Source organism: Salmo salar, chromosome 07 (genome assembly GCF_965601325.2).
Source record: "Salmo salar chromosome 07, fSalSal1, whole genome shotgun sequence".
Taxonomy (NCBI): domain Eukaryota; kingdom Metazoa; phylum Chordata; class Actinopteri; order Salmoniformes; family Salmonidae; genus Salmo; species Salmo salar.
In genome coordinates this window covers 45,550,164-45,574,713 of record NC_138297.1, presented here as the reverse complement: position 1 = coordinate 45,574,713, position 24,550 = coordinate 45,550,164, and the positions used below count along the sequence as shown (strand labels likewise).

The 24,550-nt window shown below is 42.8% G+C and overlaps 1 protein-coding gene and 1 long non-coding RNA gene across 2 annotated transcripts; one reads left to right on the top strand and one right to left on the bottom strand.

Annotated features, from left to right (window-relative positions):
• Positions 1-909: 909 nt before the first annotated feature.
• LOC145880033 (uncharacterized) lies at positions 910-9,319 on the bottom strand. The gene is made up of 2 exons (XR_014392921.1): positions 8,941-9,319; positions 910-1,506 (listed from the first exon to the last, which is right to left on the bottom strand). It is a non-coding gene; the product is annotated as an uncharacterized LOC145880033 (long non-coding RNA).
• LOC106609326 (ethanolamine kinase 1) lies at positions 7,898-24,550 on the top strand. Its single transcript, XM_014208016.3, has 8 exons — positions 7,898-8,189; positions 13,040-13,299; positions 14,049-14,189; positions 15,149-15,291; positions 18,991-19,074; positions 19,397-19,557; positions 20,841-20,914; positions 21,370-24,550. The coding sequence occupies exons 1-8, from the start codon at positions 8,043-8,045 to the stop codon at positions 21,440-21,442; spliced, it is 1,083 nt and encodes a 360-aa protein (XP_014063491.1). The 5' UTR covers positions 7,898-8,042; the 3' UTR covers positions 21,443-24,550.

Below are 24,550 nucleotides of genomic sequence, written 5' to 3'. Positions count from 1 at the left end.
TATATATAAAATATTTCTCCCTGTTCTAATTTCATGGTCAAGATTTACATTTACATTTAAGTCATTTAGCAGACGCTCTTATCCAGAGCGACTTACAAATTGGTGCATTCACCTTATGATATCCAGTGGAACAACCACTTTACAATAGTGCATCTAAATCTTTTAAGGGGGGGGGGGGTTAGAAGGATTACTTTATCCTATCCTAGGTATTCCTTAAAGAGGTGGGGTTTCAGGTGTCTCCGGAAGGTGGTGATTGACTCCGCTGTCCTGGCGTCGTGAGGGAGCTTGTTCCACCATTGGGGTGCCTGAGCAGCGAACAGTTTTGACTGGGCTGAGCGGGAACTGTGCTTCCTCAGAGGTAGGGGGGCCAGCAGGCCAGAGGTGGATGAACGCAGTGCCCTTGTTTGGGTGTAGGGCCTGATCAGAGCCTGAAGGTATGGAGGTGCCGTTCCCTTCACAGCTCCGTAGGCAATCACCATGGTCTTGTAGCGGATGCGAGCTTCAACTGGAAGCCAGTGGAGAGAGCGGAGGAGCGGGGTGACGTGAGAGAACTTGGGAAGGTTGAACACCAGACGGGAAGATCATGACATTGATAGTAAAATTAAATGAAATAGCTATAATTGTACAATTTGTCAACTACTTTTTAAAGTTTATTTTAGAATTTTTCTGGTGATACAATTCGATTAATTATATTAGACTCCAAATGATTGGTCACTACTGTCTGTATTTATCTATATCACGAAGACTCTTATTATAATGTGCTACATTTAATATTATTACTGACGGAACTGACATCTTTTATTAAACCTATGACATTTGTAGAGCATCGGGAGTGTGAGTGGTGCAATTTGTGCCAAGAAAGCTTTTGGAGCTTTAGGATGTAGTAAATAACATAACAGGCTTAGAAGCTTCTGGCAAACAAATTAAATGTATTTATAAAGTCCTTTTTACATCAGCACATGTCACAAAGTGCTTATACAGAAATCCAGCCTAAAACCCCAAACAGCAAGCAATGCAGATGTAGAAGCATGGTGGCTCGGAAAAACTCCCTAGAAAGGCAGGAACCTAGAAAGAAACCTAGAGAGGAACCATGCTCTGAGGGGTGGCCAGTCCTCTTCCGGCTGTGCCAGGTGGGGATTATAAGAGTAAATGGCCATTAAGGCCAGATTGTTCTTCAAGATGTTCAAACTTCCATAGATGACCAGCAGGGTCAAATAATAATCACAGTCGTTGTAGAGGGTGCAACAGGTCAGTACCTCAGGAGTAAATGTCAGTTGGCTTTTCATAGCCGAGCATTCAGTGTTCGAGACAGCAGTTGCAGTAGAGAGAGAGAGAGTGAGAAGGAGGAAGAGTCAAAAAAAGGTAACACGTCCGGTGAACAGGCCAGGGTTCCATAGCCGCAGGCAGAACAATTGAAACTGGAACAGCAGCACGGCCAGGTGGACAGTAGACAGCCATAAGTCATCAGGCTAGGTAGTCCTGAGGCATGGTCCTAGGGCTCAGGTCCTCCGGGAGGGGAGGGAGAGAGAGAATTCAATTCACGCAGGACACCAGATAAGACAAGAGAATTACACCAGATATAACAGATCTACCCTAGCCCCCCGGCACATAGACTATTGCAGCATAGGTACTGGAGGCTGAGACGGGGGGTCTGAGGACACAGGGCCAACCAGGCAGGATATAAACCCACCCAGTTTATCAAAGCACAGCCCCCACACCACTAGAGGGATATCAACAGACCACCAACTTACTACCCTAAGACAAGGCTCAGTATAGCCCACGAAGATCTCCTCCACGAGCCCGAGGGGGCGCAAAACCAAGGGGGCGAAAACACAGCTTGTACATTAAGTAAAGTGCTCTGACATACGACCATATGATCCAAGGAATTATCACCAACCAGTGGCAACCCGTCATTCATTTTGAGCCCCACATTTTAAGCAAAAAAAACCAAATATATATATTTTTGGGGGGGGGCTTTTCTGTTTGGCATTAATACGTGTCACATATCAGTTTGCAAACAATGTAAAAAAAAAAAAAGATATCATTGAGTTAATTAAGCCTCATACAAACATGGTCTCTTTTTTGTTTCCTGTAGTAAGGCAGCTCCAAAATGCAGGTGTTTCAGCCAAGCTCAGTGCTTTCTGTGGTGGTGCGGCAAGCCTGCAGAAAATACGGACGTTGCACCGTGATTGGCTCACTGTTCTGTCACTCATGGGGACACTCCGTCACCGCCAAGTCTAAGGGTGGAGATAGAAACTTCTAGCCCCTTGGGTGCTGCCATAGAGTTACATTAGAAGTGCCCATCCAAGAAGGCTCAAGGTCATTGGTCACAGATAAAATTACATCAAATCACGTTACATGTACAGTAGCTTTGATTGGACTGATCATGTCAACATCATACTTTCAAAATCTTAGCTAGTAGTCATCATCATGAATCAAGTCGACATTCTACTGGCAAATCCTTTTTAATCCTTGTCATTTGAAGAGAAATAATGAAGAGAAATCTTATCGGTGCTCATCAACCATTGCACATAAACATTACACAACAAGTTGGAAATTGCAAATTCAACAATGAGTGGTTTGGAAGGAATCAGTAACAGTGGCTAACTGCAAGTATTGCAAAGAAATCACTAGCCTGCTATTCAGTGGAGTGGCTGTGTGGTTCCAAATCTGGGATTAAGGTGCTCTTTCCCAAGTTTAAAATTATAAACATTTAACAAAGACCATGCTGTCATTAACATCGACGAGGCTGTAGTGGAGCAGGTGGAGAGCTTCAAGTTCCTTGATGTCCACATCACCAACAAACTATCATGGTCCAAGATAGTCGTGAAGAGGGCACGACAACACCTAGTCCTCCTCAGGAGATTGAAAAGATTCGGCATGGGTCCCCAGATCCTCAAAAAGTTCTACAGGTGCACCATTGAGAGCATCCTGACCGGTTGCGTCACCGCCTGGTATGGTAACTGCTCGACATCTGACCGTAAGGCTCTACAGAGGGTAGTGGATACGGCCCAGTACATCACTGGGGCCAAGCTTCCTGCCATCCATGACATACATATTAGGAAAGCCCCAAAAAATTGCCAAAGACTCCAGTCACCCAAGTCATAGACTGTTTTCTCTGCTACCGCACGGCAAGTGGTACCGGAGCGCCAAGCCTAGGACCAAAAGGCTCCTCAACAGCTTCTACCCCCAAGCCATAAGACTGCTGTACATTTAACCAAATGGCCATCTGATTATTTACATTGACCCCCCCATCCATTTGTTTTTTACACTGCTGCTACTTGCTGTTTATTATCTATGCATAGTCACTTCACCCCTACCTACATGTTCAAATTACCTCGACTAACCTGTATCCCCGCACATTGACTCAGTACCGGTACCCCCTGTATATAGCCTTGTTACTGTTATTTTGTGATACTTTTTATTATTTTTGACTTTAGTTTATTTGCTAAATATTTTCTTAACTCTTTCTTGAGCTGGTTAAGGGCTTGTAAGTAAGCATTTCACAGTAAGATCTACACATGTTGTATTCGGTGCATGTGACAAAGTTTGATTTTATTTGAAAATACGTTTTGAATGGTCATTCAACTCGGAATTGTAAATCCGGCCTCTTTCGAGACCTACGACATGAAGATCAATGACGTCATCATGATTCGACCTTGTTTTTTTCCCTGAGTTCCCAGTTGTTCTGAAAGCACCATAAATCCAGAGAATTACAGACTTTGTTGTTCACCTTCCTGTTCAAGTGAGCACAGCACAACAAGTTGCGTCCAAAAATGTATTGTATGCTGCTGCATAAATGGTGTAATATGCCAATGAGATATGTATACTGTAGCTAAGAAAGTAATACTAAGTGTATGTTGTGTAGTAAGATGTTAGTGGCCTATGTGCGTCACCCTAATAATTTGGTCTATTTACCCCTCTTCATTTCGCCTACTGTTCTGACTTGGTGGTGCACATGTAGCCTATAACCTGTTTTAGAGAAATGTAATCATTGAATATTGTAAGAGCTTTCATTGTCTGCTTATATGCCCCCTTTATTTATCCTACGGTTCTGACTTGGTGTACAGGGAAAACACTAAGAATGGCCCATGTTCTGAATTCTGTCGCTGTACATTTCAAAAGCGCTAAACAAATAGTTATACTGACTACGTCCATCCAAGCTCGCTCATTAATGTCTTAATCGAAATGAGGGATTGCCTCTTATCCATTTGTCATCCCCTTATGCCATAGTTTGTACATCTCAATTGTCATTAGAAACCACATTTGTTTAAGCAAGTCAGCCATATCAGCTATGTTTATGTAAATGAGGCTGAAGAAACTGTTTCGCTGCCAGACAAGGCTCCACTGATTGCCAGTAGCAGTGGTAAGATGTTGGGACTGCTGTTGGCGCAGCTTTATGTAGGCCGTTTGTGGGCACCGTTTGTCAATTAATGTATTGTTTAGTGTTGTGTTGCGTGGTGGCTTTGCTGGCATGCATCCCACATTTAGTTTTTTTTGCCCCACCAAGATTTACATGCTAAAATCGCCACTGTCACCAACGTCAGTGGGCATAGAGATCCTACTAAATTACTAGAGGGGCTATATGCTATGTCATAATCCTTCAAAATTCCAGAATGGAGTGAAAATGGCAGCCATTTTGGTCTGAGAGAAATCCAATCCAGTCTAAAAAGAATGAATGGCAGTAGAGGCATAGGTGATGCATTTCCTGCTTTTACTTATGCAGGAAAATAAAAGGCATGTAATATATCAGAAATTGTGTATTACAAATATTGTCACCCCAAAATATTGTTCTATAATTATAAAAACAGTTATGTATGTTTTATACACATGTTCTGTATAAATAGCCTCTAAAATATAAGTAAACCGAACACAAATGTCTAAAATGTTGTTTTCTTGGAAAGCTGTGAGTGTTATTATATGATACAATATCAGTAGGCCTACTTGTTGCATTTACAATTTGAATATGTCCTTTCATCAACTGATTTAGCTCAGTTGGTAGAGCATGGCGCTTGCGACGTTCGATTCCCACGGGAGACAAGTATGAAAAGCAGTATTAAAATGTATACACTCTGGATAAGAGCATCTGCTAAATGGCTAAAATGTAAATGTAACTTCAGCCAGTGTATGGCTGTGGATTGACTGCATTGTTTAAACGGAATGCTGGCATATTGGCAGTTAATTAGCAGCTTCTCCTTCACCCAAAGCTGATGTTCTGAAAGAGCTAAAGAATCTGGATCCCTACAAATCAGCTGGGCTAGGCAATCTGGACCCTCTCTTTCTAAAATTATCCACTGAAATTGTTGCAACCCCTATTACTAGGCTGTTCAACCTCTCCTTCGTACGTCCGATCCCCAAAGATTGGAAAGCTGCCGCGGTCATCCCTCTTCAAAGGAGGATACACTCAACCCAAACTATTTTTTAAAAAAACATTTTAGTCATTTAGCATACGCTCTTATCCAGAGCGACTTACAGTAGTGAATGCATACATTTAAAAAATATATATTTTATACTGGCCCCCCGTGGGAATCGAACCCACAACCCTGGCGTTGCAAACACCATGCTCTACCAACTGAGCGCCACACACACACACACACACACACACACACACACACACACAGAGCCCTGCCTTTCTAAAATCTTCGAAAGTCAAGTTAACAACCAGATCACAGACCATTTCGAATCCCACCGTACCTTCTCCACTATGCAATCTGATTTCTGACCTGGTCATGGGTGCACCTCAGCCACGCTCAATGTCCAAAACGATATCATAACCACCATCAATAAAAGACAGTACCGTGTACTGTGCAGCTGTATTCATCGACCTGGCCAAGGCTTTCGACTTTATCAATCACCGCACTCTTATCGGCAGACTCAATAGCCTTGGCTTCTCAAATGACTGCCTCGCCTGGTTCACCAACTACTTCTCAGATAGAGTTCAGTGTGTCAAATCGGAGGGCTTGTTGTCCGGAACTCTGGCAGTCTCTGGGGGTGCCACACGGTTCAATTCTCGGGCCGACCCATTTCTCTGTTTATATCAATGATGTCGCTTTTGCTGCTGGTGATTCTCTTATCCACCTCTACGCAGACGACACCATTCTGTATACATCTGGCCCTTTTTGGACACTGTGCTAACAAACCTCCAAACGATCTTCAATGCCATACAACACTCTTTCCGAGGCCTCCAACTGCTTTTAAATGCAAGTAAAACTAAGTGCATGCTCTTCAACCGATTGCTGCCCGCACCCTCCCGCCCAACTAGCATCACTAATCTGGATGGTTCTGACTTAGAAAATGTGGACAACTACAAATACCTTGGTGTCTAGTTAGACTGTAAACTCTCCTTCCAGACTCACATTAAGCATCTCCAATCCAAAATTAAATCTAGAATCGGCTTCCTATTTCACAACAAAGCCTCCTTCGCTCATGCTGCCAAACATACCCTCGGAAAACTGACTATCCTACCAATCCTTGACTTCGGCGATGTCATTTACAAAATAGCCTCCAACACTCTACTCAGCAAATTGAATGCAGTCTATCACAGTGCCACCCGTTTTGTCACTAAAGCCCCATATACTACCCACCTGTAATGCTCGTCGTTCGAAGGAGAAGTGGACCAAAGCGCAGCGTGGTAAGTGTTCGTGATAATTTATTTCAAGAAACACTCAAACAAGAATAACCAAAAGAAACAAATGAAAGTGAACAGTTCTGTCAGGCTCAGAATGCTAAACAGAGAACAACCTCCCACCAACACAGGTGGAAAACAGGCTGCCTAAGTATGATTCCCAATCAGAGACAACGATAGACAGCTGCCTCTGATTGGGAACCACACTCACCCAAAAACAAAGAAACAAAAAACATAGACTTCCCCACCTGAGTCACACCCTGACCTAACCAAACATAGAGAATAATAATGATCTCTACGGTCAAGCCGTGACACCACCACTGCGACCTGTATGCTCTCGTTGGCTGGCCCTCACTACTTATTCATCGCCAAACCCACTGGCTCCAGGTCATCTATAAGTCTATGCTATGTAATGCCCCACCTTATCTCAGTTCACTGGTCAACATAGCAACACCCACCCATAGCACGCGCTCCAGCAGGTATATTTCACTGGTCATCCCAAAAGCCAACACTTCCTTTGGCCGCCTTTACTTACAGTTCTCTGCTGCCAATGACTGGAACGAATTGCAAAAATCACTGAAGCTGGAGTCTTATATCTCCCTCTAACTTTAAGCATCAGCTGTCATAGCAGCTTACCGATCACTGTACCTGTACACAGCCAATCTGTAAATAGCACACCCAACTACCTCCCCCCCACATTATTACTTACCCTCTTGCTCTTTTGCACCCCAGTATCTCTACTTGCACATCATCATCTGCACATCCATCACTCCAGTGTTAATGCTAAATTGTAATTATTTCGCCTCTATGGCCTATTTATTGCCTACCTTCCACTCTTCTACATTTGCACACACTGTACATAGATTTTTTTTTTATTGTGCTATTGACTGTACGTTAGATTATGTGTTAATCTGTGTTGTTTGTTTTTGTCGCACTGCTTTATTTTATCTTGGCCAGGTCGCAGTTGTAAATGAGAACTTGTTCTCAACTGGCCTACCCGGTTAAACTAACGTGAAAAAATAAAATTAAAATAAATATGGAATCATGCCTTTAAAACTGGATGGCATTCCTCTAACAAGCAGATAAGGTTCAAATTCATTGTTTTACACAATAAAATAAAGCTAAAATAAAAATATTTTCACAGCACTGGCGAACCATGTTTGACTAACTCCCTTACCAAAATGGCTGACCTTTTAGACCATCATAAGAAGGTTGATGGCGATTGGTGAGTCACAAATTTCCCAGCATGCACTGCAAATCAGTGGGTTTTTTTTTTTATGGGTGGAATTTTCTGAGAGGCGTTGCAGCACTAGAAGCGAGTAGTCTTTTAACCTCCGCAGCCAAGAAATAGTTCATACAAACGCATTTGCAGCCGCATACAGTGAACTTCTTGTCAATTTAGCCGGAACCTTTCATTATGGCCAACTACATTCACGTACCCGACGAGGCGCCCGCTGTACCCAAAATAGATGTCACATTAGACGAGAACGATTACAGATCTGGTGCATTGAGACTGATCAAGGAACTGAGACCGTTCTGGAAACCATCCGAGGTCAAAATGAAGGTATTACATTTGTCACATTCGACGTATTAATTTCTAATATGTTTCTACGATGACCGTAAGAGACTAGTCAGTCGTCATCTGTCGCATACTGCTTACCAGGCAGCTATTACATAATTTTGAAACTGGAGTGTTGCGCCTTTTTAAATAGAAACTGCGTCAACTTGCTAGCTAGCAACAGTGTAGCATTCAAGCCAGCCGATTGACGGATGAATAGAGGCAGTGGAATTCATAGGCCTCTTGCTTGACGTAGTTTGCATGATCTAGTAAGATCAGTAACTCACTGTGCGTTCTGTATCACATCAAGAGATTGCAACAAAGCATCTATCAAATTCAAGGATATTATAGGCGTCACCAGGTACAAAACACAATTGGCCAGGTTTAGTAGTTGACAAATAGCTAGCTATGCATTTGATCTGGTGCCAATTTTCTTATGTCTTTGTAATATTAAGTGCCATTCTACGATTTCAAGACAACTTCCAGGAATCTATGATCATGAGTACTGGGACTGGTTGCCAAGTAACGTTTACTCAACTCCAACAAGGAGCTGAGCGCAGACTAGATCTCGAAAACCCTTCAGCCACATTACATTCGCCCACATTTGGCGCCCGTGTAAACTACCATTCCGACGCTGTGTTTTAACGTTTAAAACGTCAACCATCGCTTTCGAAACGGTTTTCGAAACATTGTGATATACCCCTTGTCTTTATGTCAGCGAGAAATAAACGTTAAAATAAAAACGATTGCTACTTACTGTAGCAGTTTTGCACAAGTCCATTCAATGCTTGCCTCCAGTTGACGAACTACACTTCCTCTCCTGTTAGCTTACACACGGGTATTCGGTGCACGCTGGATGGCTAATTAGCACAGGTGGCGACGTCTTCCGTCTGTCTTCCGTAAACAAGCGCTGTAACCTGGAGATATGGCCGTGTGGGTACACTAACCCTATAAAAATGTGTCGTAATTTATCTATATTCAGTACTCGCTGATATGAAAGATACGTTCCTTATCTTTCCAAAACAGTACCGCAGTAACTATGTGTGTTATTGTTTAGAGTAAGAGTTGGGGCTCTTGAAGATGCACTATGCAGAAATCGCTCTGCCATTTCCTGGTTGTTGACAAAACAAGCACGTAGTCTTTGTACCATCTAAACCGCTGTGAAATATATTGGTGTACAAAAGGAAAAAACCGGAAGCATAGAAATAGCGCACACACAACAGATCTACCGCTTCTTAGACTTGCTTTCAATAAGACTGACAGATCTATAACGCACATTCTGTGTGGGTCGCCCAAAAAGCTGCATATTGCAGCAAATATCACCTATCACCAATAGGCACTAAGGTAGTTAGTGTCTATGAATGAGGTAAGCATAATTTTTTTTTTTTATTAACCTCTGACTCTTTTGAGACTTTGATGCATTGATACTTAAAAAATGCTAATTCTTAAACCCTGTAGCAACTGATAATGTAAAAACTGCCAATAAAGTAATGGGTTCCTAGTAATTGTATAACTTTTGCATTTATAATGTAATAAATGCTGATCATTTAATAAATATGTTGAACACAGCGTAATAATAGTTTTGGCTCATTATGCATTGATTATTACATTATAAAGTGGGCAAATAATGTTTTTATCAATAGTGTACTGACTTAAACCAATAATGTAATCACAACCTAAAATCACTCTTAAAGCTGCAATATATCACTTTTTGGCAACCTGACTAAATTCACATAGAAATGCGAGTTCTTTGGATCTGTTATTCTCATTGAAAGTGCACTTTTTCTATGCTTTCTGTACTTAAGTTTTGTTTTTGATTATTTTACTTTCAGTTTTGTACACCAGCTTCAAACAGCTGAAAATGCCAAATAAATCTTGGTAATGGAAAATATATTTCACAGCGGGTTAGATGGTACAATGACTCTACACTATACGTGCTTGTTTTCTCACATTAAGTGAATTATTTGATTTTTAGCAACCAGGAAAGGGTGGAGAGATTAATGTATAGTGCACCTTTTTATAGGAAAATGTCAATTTTTCCACTTCATATTCATCGTCTCCAACACATATGTGAAAATATTATTTTAACCAATTATGAGTAGGCATTGTCTACTCAATTGTCTACTCAGCCAATTGGCTGACGTCATTGGAAACACATCTTCCTATATTTTTTTTTACTACAAAATGTAGAAATGCACAAGTTTCACATTCAGAACGTATTCAGACCCTTTTCCACATTTTGGTATGTTACAGCCGTATTCCAAAATGTATTAAATATTTTTTTACACACAATAACCCATAATTACAAAGCGAAAACAGGTTTTTAGAAATTTGTGCAAATTTATAAAAACACATTTAAAAAATAACTTATTTACATAAGTATTCAACCTTTTGCTATGAGACTCAAAATTGAGCTCAGGTACATCCTGTTTCCATTGATCTTTCTTGAGATGTTTCTCAAACTTGATTGGAGTCTACCTGTGGTAAATTCAATTGATTGGACATGATTTGGAAAGGCACACACCTGTCTATATAAGATCCCCACAGTTGACAGTGCATGTCAGAGCAAAAACCAATCCATGGGGTTGAAGGAATTGTCCGTAGAGCTCCGAGACAGGATTGTGTTGAGGGACAGCTCTGGGGGAGGGTACCAAAACATTTCTACAGCATTGAAGGTCCCAAGAACACAGTGGCCTCCATCATTCTTAAATGGAAGAAGTTTGGAACCACCAAGACTCTACCTAGAGCTGGCCGCTGGCCAAACTGAGCAATCGGGGGAGAAGGACCTTGGTCAGGGAGGTGACCAAGAACCCGATGGTCACTCTGACAAAGCTGCAGAGTTACTCTGTGGAGATGGTTCTCCCATCTCCACAGAGATGGTTCTTCCAAGGATGGTTGTCCTTCTGGATCCAGACAACCATCTCTGCAGCACTTCACCAATCAGGCCTTTATGGTTGAGTGGCCAGACGGAAGCCACTCCTCAGTAAAAGGCACATGACAGCCCGCTAAAGGACTCTGACTATGAGAAACAAGATTCTCTGGTCTGATGAAACCAAGATTGAACTCTTTGGCCTGAATGCCAAGCGTCTCGTCTGGAAGAAACCTGGCACAATCACAAAAGTGAAACGTGGTGGCAGCATCATGCAGTGGGGATGTTTTTCAGCAGCAGGGACTGGGAGACTAGTCAGAATTGAGGTAAAGATGAACGGAGCAAAGTACAGAGAGATCCTTGATGAAAACCTGTTCCAGAGCGCTCAGGACCTCAGTCTGGGGTGAAGGTTCACCTTCTAACTGGACAATGACCCTAAGCACACAGCCAATACAACACAGGAGTGGCTTCGGGACAAGTCTCTGAATGTCCTTGAGTGGCCCAGCCAGAGCCCGGACCCGAACCAGATCGAACATCTCTGGAGAGACCTGAAAATAACTGTGAAGCAACACTCCCCATCCAACCTGACAGAGCTTGAGAGGATCTGTAGAGAAGAATGGGAGAAACTCCCCAAATACAGGTATGTCAAGCTTGTAGCGTCATACCCAAGAAGACTTGAGGATATAATCGCTACCAAAGGTGTTTCAACAAAGTACTGAGTAGGGTCTGAATACTTATGTAAATGTGAGATTTCTTTTTTTTTTTTAATAATACATTTGCAAAGAATTGTGTAAACATGTTTTTGCTTAGTTATTATGGGGTTTTGTGTGTAGATTCATGAGGGAAAAAAACAACTTAATCCAGTCCGTGTTTCTCCTGGGCTCTGTGTGATTTTAAAGTTGGGCTAGTGTAAATGGTGAACACACTTTTTTGAGAAAGGAAACATAGCCTAGTTGGCAATTTGCATCAGGACATCGAGTTTTCCATTAACTGGTCTTATGACCCACTAGTCATGTGGTTTGTTCATGGCAAACTTTTACTAACCCACCACCCAGGTTTACACCACCTAGCTTATGTAAACAAGTCTATCATGCATGCTGATTGTTAAACGGGCGGTAGCGTAAGACTTAGTGACCATACAAGAGCGGCACAATTGGGGCAATTTCAGTTTCCTCCTCCTAAATAAAAGCATAACTAAAGGGGGGGGGGAGTGGTCGTCTTGACGAACACAGAATGGGGGTGTGGTTTCTCTATGTAAACACAGCTCTAGGGGGGTGTTGTGGGCAGGGTAGACACACACACACACACAACCACCCTGCCTATTTTCATTCACAAAGCAAGGACTCAGCACATGCCAGCCATGGCTTGCTCTTGCAAAATAAAATTCCGGACATGCTTCTACGCTCATGGTCAATCCCTGATAGTGTATACGATCAGGGGTGGAATGCCTGCCCCCCCCCCCCTCCCCCCACAGAAATGTTCCAGTTTTCATTGGGGATGAAAACAACCATTGGGTTTAAACCCACCCAGACAATTCCTCTTTACCATCAATGCATTCTGGGGTCCTTTGTTTTTCCATCAGATCCGAAATCAATTGACAACCTATAAAAGGAACCATAGAATTCAGTCCCAAGGATGAAAATGATACTACAGTAGGTGGCAGGATGCTGTGTGTGGATGGTAGCGGTCCAGAGGACCGCGCTTGTAGACATATTCGTATTTAGAAATGTCCTCGTCTGTAGTATTAATAGAAATACGATAAAGCTGAAGTCTACTGTACCTGTAGTATAGGATACCTATAGTAAATCGGCTATATAATAGGGGCCTATAGCCATCCCTGTTATGAAATCCTGCATGACTTGACATAAGCCTATGAATAACTGAGTGAATTCTCCTAAATATATATTTTTATTTTATACTGAGGCATTGGATGCGATGATGATGCTCAATTGCAATAATTTGTCTACCATTCATCTTTTCCTCTCAGTTCTTCACAGATGGAATCACCAATAAGTTGCTGGGCTGCTACGTGGGCGGGGTCATGCAGGATGTAGTCCTGGTGCGTATCTATGGCAACAAGACAGAGCTGTTTGTGGACCGGGAGAACGAGGTGAAGAGTTTCCGGACGCTCCACGCACACCGCTGCGCCCCGCGGCTCTACTGTACCTTCAACAACGGCCTCTGCTATGAGTTCCTACAGGGCCAGGCACTGGAACCTGAACACATCCGCAGCCTGCCCATGTCCAGGTACAGCGACAGAAAGCCCACCGCGTTGAGTACAACTTGTTGAACCAAGAGCACTCTTAGTCTATCCTAAATCTTTGAGATAACCACACCCTCCCCCATTGCCTACCCTGTCTCCCCCCCCCCTTAGGTTTGGATAGAAAAGGGTAGAAACTCTGAGCTATCCTACCAGGCCCTAATCTTAGAAGAACTACTCCCACATAAAACACCCAGTGCTCTACATACACCACACCTTTTGAATTCATGTTCAGTACACCTGCACTTCTTTACACATTCCATAATCTTCTGTGAACCTAATATATGGGTGAGTCAGTATGGTAAGGTAATGTGACTTGTTCCCTTGAGGAACATTACTAACAGTAGAAACATGGGACATAGATAGACAGCTACAGGTCAGGAGTGTGATTGAAAGCTCATCCTGGCTCTATGGTTACAGAACCATTCTTTAGCTAAAGCCCAACCGCTCCAGGGCTATGCATTCAGTTCACACGTGTCTAATATCGGGTACACCGATGTACATAGACAAATATAGCCTCACCCGTAGGTGTAAACTCACCTTAAGCTTAGTGAGTTGACAGTCTTGGGTTTCTCCTATGACCTGACTTTCATTAAATTCTGGAATTCTTTACAAATATGGCCTCTAGTGTATAAGTTAGTACTGAAGTAAGGGTTTTACGGTCTTGGCCTCAAGAATTTGGTCCCTCCTCTCAAACCCCTTATCGCCAACTCACATCGCTTCCACCACCCTACAGGCTCATCGCGAGGCAGCTGGCTAAGTACCATGCCATCCATGCTCACAACGGATGGGTGCCCCAGTCAGACCTGTGGCTGACAATGGGCAAGTACTTCGCCCTGGTGCCCAAGTTCTTCCAAGACCCAGAGATGAACATGAGGTGAGTGGTGTCGATAAAGAAAGGAACTGGGTCCCAATATCCAGACCTGCATGGTACGGGGGTATGAACGCCTGTGTTGGCGTATTCATGCCATGCACACTGAATAGTATGCTAGTTGAGCTATTGGGACGTAGTTGAGGTCTAGATAGGAGGACTGCGTTATCTTTGTAGGGACACATGAAATCTGGAGGTTTCTCGTCAATACCTTTTTAAGGTTATAAAACTGTTATTATTGATGCTTGAATATTTTGCCTCCACCTATTTCCTACTTTATGACTCATTAACGTGGCCAGGAGTTTTTCTAGGTAAGGTCTGTTTACATAGTGATGAGGAAACTCCCTGGGGCTCTAGTCTGGAACTTTCCGCCAGGAAGCTCTTGAATGGAACAGTAGAGTTATACGAGAGATGCTTGTCCTGTGACCTCTGGCATGCCTGAGCGATTGCACAGTGATTGTCTGCCATCCATCACATTTGCTTCACCAGGTGTCTTTACCAGAAGAGGACGAGCCCCCTGTCACTCAAACCACACCCACTATTCATGAACAATATGTACCGTTGCCTAGTTAAATAAATAAATAAATACTGTCCAGTTTTAGTTCGGGATGTTGACCTTTTTAATAAAGCCATGTGGATTGGAGATTATGCACTATGCTTGGAGTTTCAAGCCTTTACAAGACTCCCATGCAGTCGTAGTTTATTGATCTGAGATTACGTATTGATGAGTTTACTCTTGACTGATGTCAGTTTTCTAGTAGATTCCAACCCTCTTCTTTTATTGGTCAGATATGGAACAATAATACTGTACCCCCGAGATTGCGCAACACCTCTACTTCTTTCCCTGTGTACTTCTGTAATCGCTCTCTCTCTCCCCCCCGTCTCTCTCCAATTCTCTCTCTTTATCTCTGCCTCTTTCGCTCTCTTTCCTTTCTACCTCCACCCTCTACGTCCTCCATCCCCAGGTTAAACAGTGAGGTGCCTAGTCGAAGGCGACTGAGGGAAGAGATGGTGTGGATGCAGCAGAGTCTGTCTGTGCTGGGCTCTCCTGTAGTCCTCTGCCACAACGACCTGCTGTGTAAGAACATAATCTATAATCAGCAAGGAGGTGAGTTTCACCCTGCATGCCCAAACATACTGCACTGCACCTAGCCACTATTGCACTGTCCACCACTACCCAGTCACAGGTAGGCCTGATTTCATATACTGCACCAGAGTTTGGGGTCAATTCCATTTTTAAATTCAGTCGATTCAGGAATTCGACTGAAATTCCAATTCTGATTTTCCACATTGAAGAGAAATGAGGAGAAATTGAATTTTAGTTTAGTTCTGGAGTTAAAATAGATTTGAGGCACTGCACTACTGCTCTGCACGGCATTATCTCAGTCACAAGCCACAAACCACAGGAAGGACTGACCATAGTGTTCAGTAGGTAAACATTTTGAGAGAACATTCTGAAACAGAGAAGGTATGAAGTACCCAAACTTGTTCAATTGGCTTATTTTGGTTTCTGTTTCCAAGTGTTTTCTCCTGTTTTGCTCAACTGAACAGGGCCTTGGCTTTAGTGCATCTTGTGTAGCCAACTACCATCACAGAGCCAACAGGCTTTGCCCATCATGGTCATGCTAGCTAAGGGTGGGAAGGGAGGGAGCTCCGTAGTCCATTTCAATTTTTTATCAATACATGTTTTTATTTGTGGTTCTTTGGGAATGCTGTTTTGTTTGTGTTGTGAATGCCTTTGGTACTAACGGCCGCCCGTGTACAAAGCGGATGCAAGTAAAATGGTCTCAGACCAGACTAGACCCGCCAGGTGGCCAATGTTTCCAGAGGGAGTGGCGGGTGCTTTTACCGGAGGGTGGAGGAGGAGAGCATTCTTACCTGAGGCTAAGGTGGGGGAGAGGGATTCAGCTGATTTTTACCTGAGAAAACATGGGAATGAGGGAGAGCGCTGTCTACCCCATCGCTGATATGTTCGGCAAGGGGCGGGGTGATCTCACAGCTCGTGTCCAGCTTTTCTCTCCTAAGAGTGACAGGCGGGAGCGGCTGGCCATCCAGAGGGAGGGTTGACAGACCCACTTCAGAACACACCAATGTTCTACGCCACAGCTCTCAGCTCAGAGCAGCAGTAGGGCCTATCTCACTCCTTTCACTCAGTGACTGACCACTCTGTGTTAGCTAGCTCAGTGCACCATTTGTTTTTATTACTTTCACTCCGTGACTGACGGCCCTTGCAGTGCTAGCTCTTTACCATACTGTTATCCAACCCAGTGCTAGCTCTTTACCATACTGTTATCCAACCCAGTGCTAGCTTTTTACCATACTGTTATCTAACCCAGTGCTAGCTTTTTACTATACTGTTATCTAACCCAGTGCTAGCTTTTTACTATACTGTTATCTAACCCAGTGCTAGCTCTTTACCATACTGTTATCCAACCCAGTGCTAGCTTTTTACCATACTGTTATCCAACCCAGTGCTAGCTCTTTACCATACTGTTATCCAACCCAGTGCTAGCTCTTTACCATACTGTTATCTAACCCAGTGCTAGCTCTTTACCATACTGTTATCTAACCCAGTGCTAGCTCTTTACCATACTGTTATCTAACCCAGTGCTAGCTCTTTACCATACTGTTATCCAACCCAGTGCTAGCTTTTTACCATACTGTTATCCAACCCAGTGCTAGACCACACCTGGCTTACTTGGTGACAGGGTAGCTCTTTTGTGTTCAAGCTTCGGCAATAACAAAAAATAATCACCGAAAACATAACTAACTACAGTTAGTGTAGTCAGAGCGCACACAGCTCTTTCAACCACAGTCTCTCAGCGACGGTTTTAGTACGGTCTCTCTGTGAGAGCAGAGGGAAGCCTCTTCCTTCCAACAATAACAAAGCAGTTTACCCTCTGAAACTGACTAAATTGAAAGATTAGGGGAACTTGAAACTGAATTAAGATTTTTACAAGAGTCATTTCAGTTCACCCAATAAGAGAGCAGGGTTGTTTGTCTTATTCATCTGAAAAACTGTGTCCTCCCTTTTTTTCCCCCAAGGCCTCATTGCTCTGTTTATCTTTCGGCTCTCAGTCAAGTCAGGTGATGAAGGGAGAGAAGTAGACAAATTCTGCCCCAAGTCCCTGAGACTCCAACCTGTGTTGCTTAGTTTACAACAGGAAGCCACTCAATTATCTCATTTACATAGGAGCAGGGAGGTGTCGCTCCATTAGGTCCCACGTGGACCAATCAGAGTGTCGCTTTGAAGGGGCCTGTTCCGAAAAGGGGGAAGTGTGAGAGACCAAAGGAGAGAGTTGGCAGTTTCTGCAGTTTGTGTGACCGTGGTTGTGTGTGTGAATGTGAGAGAGAGTGTGTCTGTGTCTGTGTGTGTGTGTGTGATGGATGTGAGTTTGCCCAAACCTTTTCGTCTGCTGTACAGGGCTACTAGCCACTGACTGGAGGTGTTCTGTTGTGTCCTGCTAGGACCGCCCGGCGTCCGGTAACCATCTCACGTGTCTTTACTAAGTCAACCTCAGAAACACACACCAAAACACTCATACACACACTGTATGTCAAACTGTACTGTGACAAACACATTTGGAATTTAGGATGCTTCAACAAGCACTCTTGAATATGACCTGCATAGTAAATCAAATGCTAAAACGATAAAGACCCAAAAGCATTTGAATGGGTATTTTTGTTGTTGTCAGGGAGAGAGCTAAAACAGCTCTTTCTAGTTAGTTTTTTGGGGGTAAGGCTTTGTATGTTGACATCACCTCATGTACTGTTTCTTCGCTAGAGGGCAGTGTTGCATCTCTTTACCTCCCAACACCACATTCCTTCTGCATGGTGCATCTTTTTCCATCTTTCCAGCACAATCACTTTCTCAACGCATGACCTTTCACCAAACCAATTCCTCTGCAAGTTCCACAACGGCATATGAACCAAACTAACCCAATATAAACTTGCCGTGGAAAGTAATATAGATTTCTTACTTTTTTAAATGACGCATTTCGACTCTTTTCATTTTCCTCTGTGTATTTATTTCTAACATATCTCACTAACCAAACAACAACAAGAACTAAACATGTAAAAATGATACGTTATTCCTCTGTGTATAATAGGATCTGTGTGAGCTAATTTGTTTGCGAAGCCAATCAGGAGATTTCCTGGAAAAAGTTGATAACGGACTATTATTTGTCTTCTGAATTGGATAATCCAATCCATTTTTCAATCAGACTATATTGGGATTGTGGTCACCCCCACTCTTATATAATGGCAGAAAGAATGGAAGTGAAACTGAGAAGGAGAACATAAAATCGATCTCGTTCTGAACTCTATGAAAATATCAGTTCTCAACTTTTTCCAGAGCACTTTGAAATTCAAACTGGGTGGAAGCTGGTCCGACATCTGAATGTCATTTTTTTTAGCTAACTCATCTGATTGTTATATAACATGACAACCACTGTCATGACCACGCTAGTCAGAGGAATCAGCTAGAGGACATTTACCTGTTTTGGACCAGGCGAACTGCATGTCTGCATCAACTAGGCCTATATGTCTGTCTATCTGCCCACTTTCTATGTGTCTGCATTTTTATCAACTTCCTTGTCTTTGTTATCTCGAAGCATTCTCACTTCCCTTCAAAATGCAAACTCTTACTCCTCAACCCCAGAGGCCTACGGTATTTACAGTAGGCTGTCAGTGAGGCATCAGAACCACTTAGGCTAGAGGGATGGGTTAATAATGCACAGCTTTATCATTTCTAATGTGACTGATCTCTGTCCTGTACTAAACAAACCTTCCTCTCTGCTCCTTTCAGAAAATGTCAAGTTCATTGACTACGAATACGCTGGGTACAATTACCAAGCCTATGACATTGGGAACCACTTCAATGAATTTGCAGGTAAGAGAGTGTGTGTGTTTTGGGTCACGTTGCCAAGTGCGAATGCTCATTGGTCATTTTACTAAGTGCTGCGTGTACAGTATCTGTTGTGGTCCTCTGTAGTTCAGTTGGTAGAGCATGGCATTTGCAACGCTAGGATAGTGGGTTCAATTCCCAGAGCCACTTGTAAAATGTGCACTCATGACTGCTTTGGATAAAACCATCTGCTAAATTCCTTTTATTATATTATGGTCAGTGTGTTAAGCTTGTTTGGTCATTGTACTAAGCATTTGTGTGTTTGACCTTTTTACTTAGCGTGTGTGTGTGTGTGTGTCCTGTGTAGGTCTGAATGAGGTGGACTACAGCCACTACCCAGAGCGGAGCTTGCAGCTGCAGTGGCTGCGCTCCTACTTGGAGGCCTATAAGGAACACAAAGGCCAAGGGTCAGAGGTCACTGAGACCGAGGTGGAGGTGCTCTACGTACAGGTCAACCGCTTCTCCCTGGTGAGTTCACTTCTCCTTTTTTGTGTAGTTAATTTGTGGTTTCCACCCAAGACTAAGCTGGCGAACCTTCGTACATTTGTCACATTTTTACTTGAGTTTTGTTTACGAGATGAAGTATTTAGTGGGACTTTGACACAGGGAAGTCAGCGAGTAGCATTCCTAGGTAAAGTTGAAAGGCTCTTTTTGAAGCTTTTCAACAGGGAGATCTTCAATGCCAGTCATCTCTGTCTTTTTGATGTTCTCAGTTCACTGCTCTGCCCTTCAACTTCCCTCTTTCTTCATCCCCTCCGCTCTTCTCCGCTCACTTCTTTCAGAGAAACGACACAATGTACCCAACACAAATCAATTGCACAAGGATGTGTGTGTTCGGGCCAATCGCTCAAAGTTAATTGGTTGGGCCTTTAATCAATGGTTAGGGGAGTGTAGTCTATTGTGTTGAACTGTCTCCTCTGGTACCTCGCAGAGATTGTTGTTTCCCTGAACGCGTAGACACATCTAGAAGGTATGTCCCCTGGGAATTGAAAGGCAGTGGAGAACTTTGAAAGAAACACATAGTAGACCTGCAAATGAGAGACAAACGAAGCAGGATAAATGGCTTTGTAAATATTTCTAATTGACTGTTTGCTGTGCAACGGAAGTGCAGTACTGCTAATTTATCAGAGTACTTTACACTACAGCTCAGCTGAAGAAGGTTCCAAAGGGTTTGAATAGCAATAGAAGCCTTAACACTGCTTTCAAAGATCAAAGGAGGGACCATACTAGACCGACTAATTTAAACAATGTCACATAGAGAGAAGTGACCTTGCAAACGTATTGAAAACGAATGAGAAGAGTTAAGCCTTGTTATGGACAATAGAGTCCCTGGGGTTATCCATACATTAGCTATACATGGCGGTAGGGCTGCAAATCCATAGGCTAAACAAACAGCAAAAGAAGCTTGCTGTACCGGTTTTGAAGTAGGGAGACTCAATAGCATGCTCCTTGGCGATTTCCAGTACGATCTAGAATTCTGATTTTGCACAACACCCTCCTGGGTGAATATCCCAACTCCACCTGAGACTGGTCCCTACCTCCTCCTTTGGTAACTACACGTGTAGTTACTGAAGATAGACGTGGTAGACTCGGTTTCCGCGGTAGACAACACCTTTGTTGGTTGTTACTATGGGCTTTGTCATGTTTGGTGTGACAATGGTGTTAAAGATTTCCATTCCAGTCAGGACTATGAACACTGACCCACATTTAATAACATGACTATCCCCCATTCTTTCCCCCCCTCTCTTCAGGCATCTCATTTCTTCTGGGGCCTATGGGCTCTGATTCAGGCAGAGTTCTCCACCATTGATTTTGACTTCCTGGGGTAAGTGGCTTCAAAAATGTAGGTTTTGATCCAGAGACAAGTCGAGAGCTTGGCACTATCAGGTTCCGTCAAAAATATGCTTCTGAGATAATTGGCTGTAGAGTTCCGAACCCTCATTGGTTTGAATGGCGTCAGCAATTTTTCTATTGTATTCATTTCAACTTGCATTGGGGTGTTTAGAGTACTATATAGTTAGAGAACAATGACCAGAACCAGGCTTTGTCAGGAACAAACTGTTGTCCGAAATGCAGATGGAACGTTATAGTCCCAAGCTCTCAAAGACATGACATTACAGCCCTAGTAGATATAGCATATTTATAGTTTCTGTAATAATGTTATGTTGAGTACTTTGTTTCACTCTGAATGACCTTCTGATGTTATGCCCTTATGCAGCATCTTGTTTTCTTATGATATATTGTTACTAACGTTGACGTACATTGGCTCGCTCGTTTCAGATACGCAGTCCTTCGCTTCAGCCAGTATTTCAAGATGAAGCCAGAGGTTGCAGCGCTGAACTTTCCAGAATAAAAGTCCTCCCTATCTGGTCCTCATGTCCATCGTAGAGTGCCCTCTAGGGGGTGTCGGAAAGAAGACCCGGAGAGAGCCTAGTCCACACTTCCTGTGGATTTCATTCGGCACTCACTAGAGACTCATAGAACCCTATGGGAACTTATAGAACTCATAGAACCCTATGGGAACTTATAGAACTCATAGAACCCTATGGGAACTTATAGAACTCATAGAACCCTATGGGAACTTATAGAACTCATAGAACCCTATGGGAACTTATAGAACTCATAGAACCCTATGGGAACTTATAGAACTCATAGAACCCTATGGGAACTTATAGAACTCATAGAACCCTATGGGAACTTATAGAACTCATAGAACCCTATGGGAACTTATAGAACTCATAGAACCCTATGGGAACTCATAGAACTCATAGAACCCTATGGGAACTTATAGAACCCTATGGGAACTCATAGGACCCTATGGGAACTCATAGGACCCTATGGGAACTTATAGAACCCTATGGGAACTCATAGGACCCTATGGGAACTTGTAGAACTATATTAGAACTCATAGAACCCTATGGGAACTTATAGAACTATATGAGAACTCATAGAACCCTTTGAGAACACATAGCTGTTAGAAACCATGACTCGCCATCCATTGACACTCCACAGGGCCAATTCCATAGCATCACTGCTACAGACAGATCCCTACCTAGCTCGCTATAGAAGCCTAGAACCATGCACTTCTTCATAAAGACGAAAGTCTTTAAGACCCAGTCCTCCAAAATGTCTAAATATGCAAGGGAAAGAAAGAGCACGATCATGGCTTTTTTTTTGTTAAGAACAACCAAATGAAAACAGTGTCACGTAAAATATGGTGAATTCAGTGTGACATTCCAGTAGCATCTCTCACCCCAGTCTGTGCCCGCCCACAGGGGAGACCCGGACCAACTCTGTAACTTGTCTCCTGTGTTGTGCTGCTGACTGACTGGGAATATTAGTGTGTGTGGGCTCACTCTGAGCCATTCCTATTGGATATATACATCTCTTGTCTGGGCTAACTCACTTTTTGTTTTATCATGTAACCTCATGGGGCAGTTGCATTTGGCTAGACTCAACCTAATCCTGGACTAAAAGGCACTTTCAGTGGAGAGTTGATGTTCAATGGCGTCACCATTGGAAGTGATTTTTAGTTAAGGAGTATAGGCTTAAGCTGGTATATTGTTGCCTGGCTACCCATCCACATCACTCCGGCCAACTGAAGTTTCTTCTCCATGATGAGTGTGGATTTGCTTCCCTCCCTGATGATTTCTAGGATGTGAACACATTCTGACCGTTCTGATTGGTCCCAGAAACTGATGGGTTGGGCCAGAGCCGGCCTACATGGATGACGTTATCAACTTTGATACTCTGGTTAGATTTTGTTAGACGATCCGATCGCTGTTGAGTTTGTTTCGTACAACGCCCCTCATTTTGAAGTCACACAAACAACTTCTGGGATGGCAGTTTCAGACAATGTATGTAGGGATCGATAGAGCAGCGGAATTAAATTCAAGGCGAGTTGTCTGACACGGTTTAGTTCAACTATCTGTGAGAACTGAGGTAAGACCTATGATTGGAGGACCAATGGCTTTGGTAGTGAGTGTCTTTGAAAGTATAGTGCTTCATGTCTTCATTTGTTTATAATGTATGCGCTGCTTGGTTCTAGAAGTTTTTTTACGACAAAAAGTTAATCTAATAGGTAAAAACCAACCTACACCAAAGTGCTGATCTTTTTTGCTTGTACATAATTGCACATTGTATTTTTCCATTTAGAAATAATGATATTGATAATGTACAATATTTACCTTTTAAAGTGCAGTTTTATACCTATTTAAGTGATAATCTGTTTTCTGACTGGGAGGTCTTGGAGAGTATGTTAGGAGTGTGTTAAAACAGATTCGGCGTTAGTCAGGGCAGGTCTGTGCTGTCACTGCAAGACGCCTGGATGAAGAGACCTCTTGATAGGCTGCTGAAATGGCACCCTATTCCCTACATAGTGCACTACTTTTGACATGGGGCGCTGGTCAGCAGTGTATAGGGAATAGGGTGCTATTTCGGATGCAGACAGACTGTATTTTCCATTCCTACTCACCACTTCCATGCCAACGGTTATCAGTCTGCAGACTTGCAGCCGTGGTCCTAGGGGGTGCTAGCACCTCTGAGAACCGCATTTCAAGGCACCTTTCAGGAAGCGGCTGCGAGTCTACAGACCTCTCCTGACCTGTGCAGCCCTCTACATGTTAAGTGAACCTCATCTACTATAGCGAAGAAACCACCAACTGGGAAGTCAGCTAGGCATTACGGTATATGCCTGTCTTAACTCTGTTCACTTTTTGTTTTGAGCATGCCTTTTATTTTGATGTGGCTTTGTTTTAATTATAATCAACATGTCTGAGATGGTAGGTCTGTGTTCCTTCACTGGGAAATGGAGGACGGGTCAGAAATTGGTTGTTGTTGATCAGATCCTAACTTGCGAGATGTTGTGCGTTAAGTTACTCAACTTTTGTGAAAGTTCTCTACTGACACCTGTGCATGGATTTAGGAAAAGGGTTGTTTTACACTTGACTCAAGTTAGGTTTGTGTTGTCCTCGTCCGTAGACCTTGCCATGTTTTTAACCACACAGGGTGCACAAGTAGTGCTGAAATGCAACTGTCAAATTGTACAGCTGTAGCCTACACACGTGCGCTATAATGTTAAACAGGAATCATAAAAATACTTCGTAACGCAAGTCTGTTTCCCTGTTGAGTTTCATTCTGAAATGAACACGACCACTTTAAAAAAAAAAAAAGGCAACATAATACTTTCAGCTTACTCAATACTGGTCTGCTTCTTTAAAACTTGTATAAATGCTCTATTCTTATTTCTTCTCTGGCATTTGTAGCATATGTGTATATGTACATTTCAAAATCAAATGTAATATCTTTGCTTGAACTGTCAAATGTGAATGACTGTACATAGTTTTCTTTTCTAAACATTGCTCTAACATTAAGTAGTCTTTTTTTGTTTAACTGTGAAATAATCTAACTTTTGAATACTGTACACAAGTGCTGTGAAAGGAGATTAAAGTCTATTACCCTG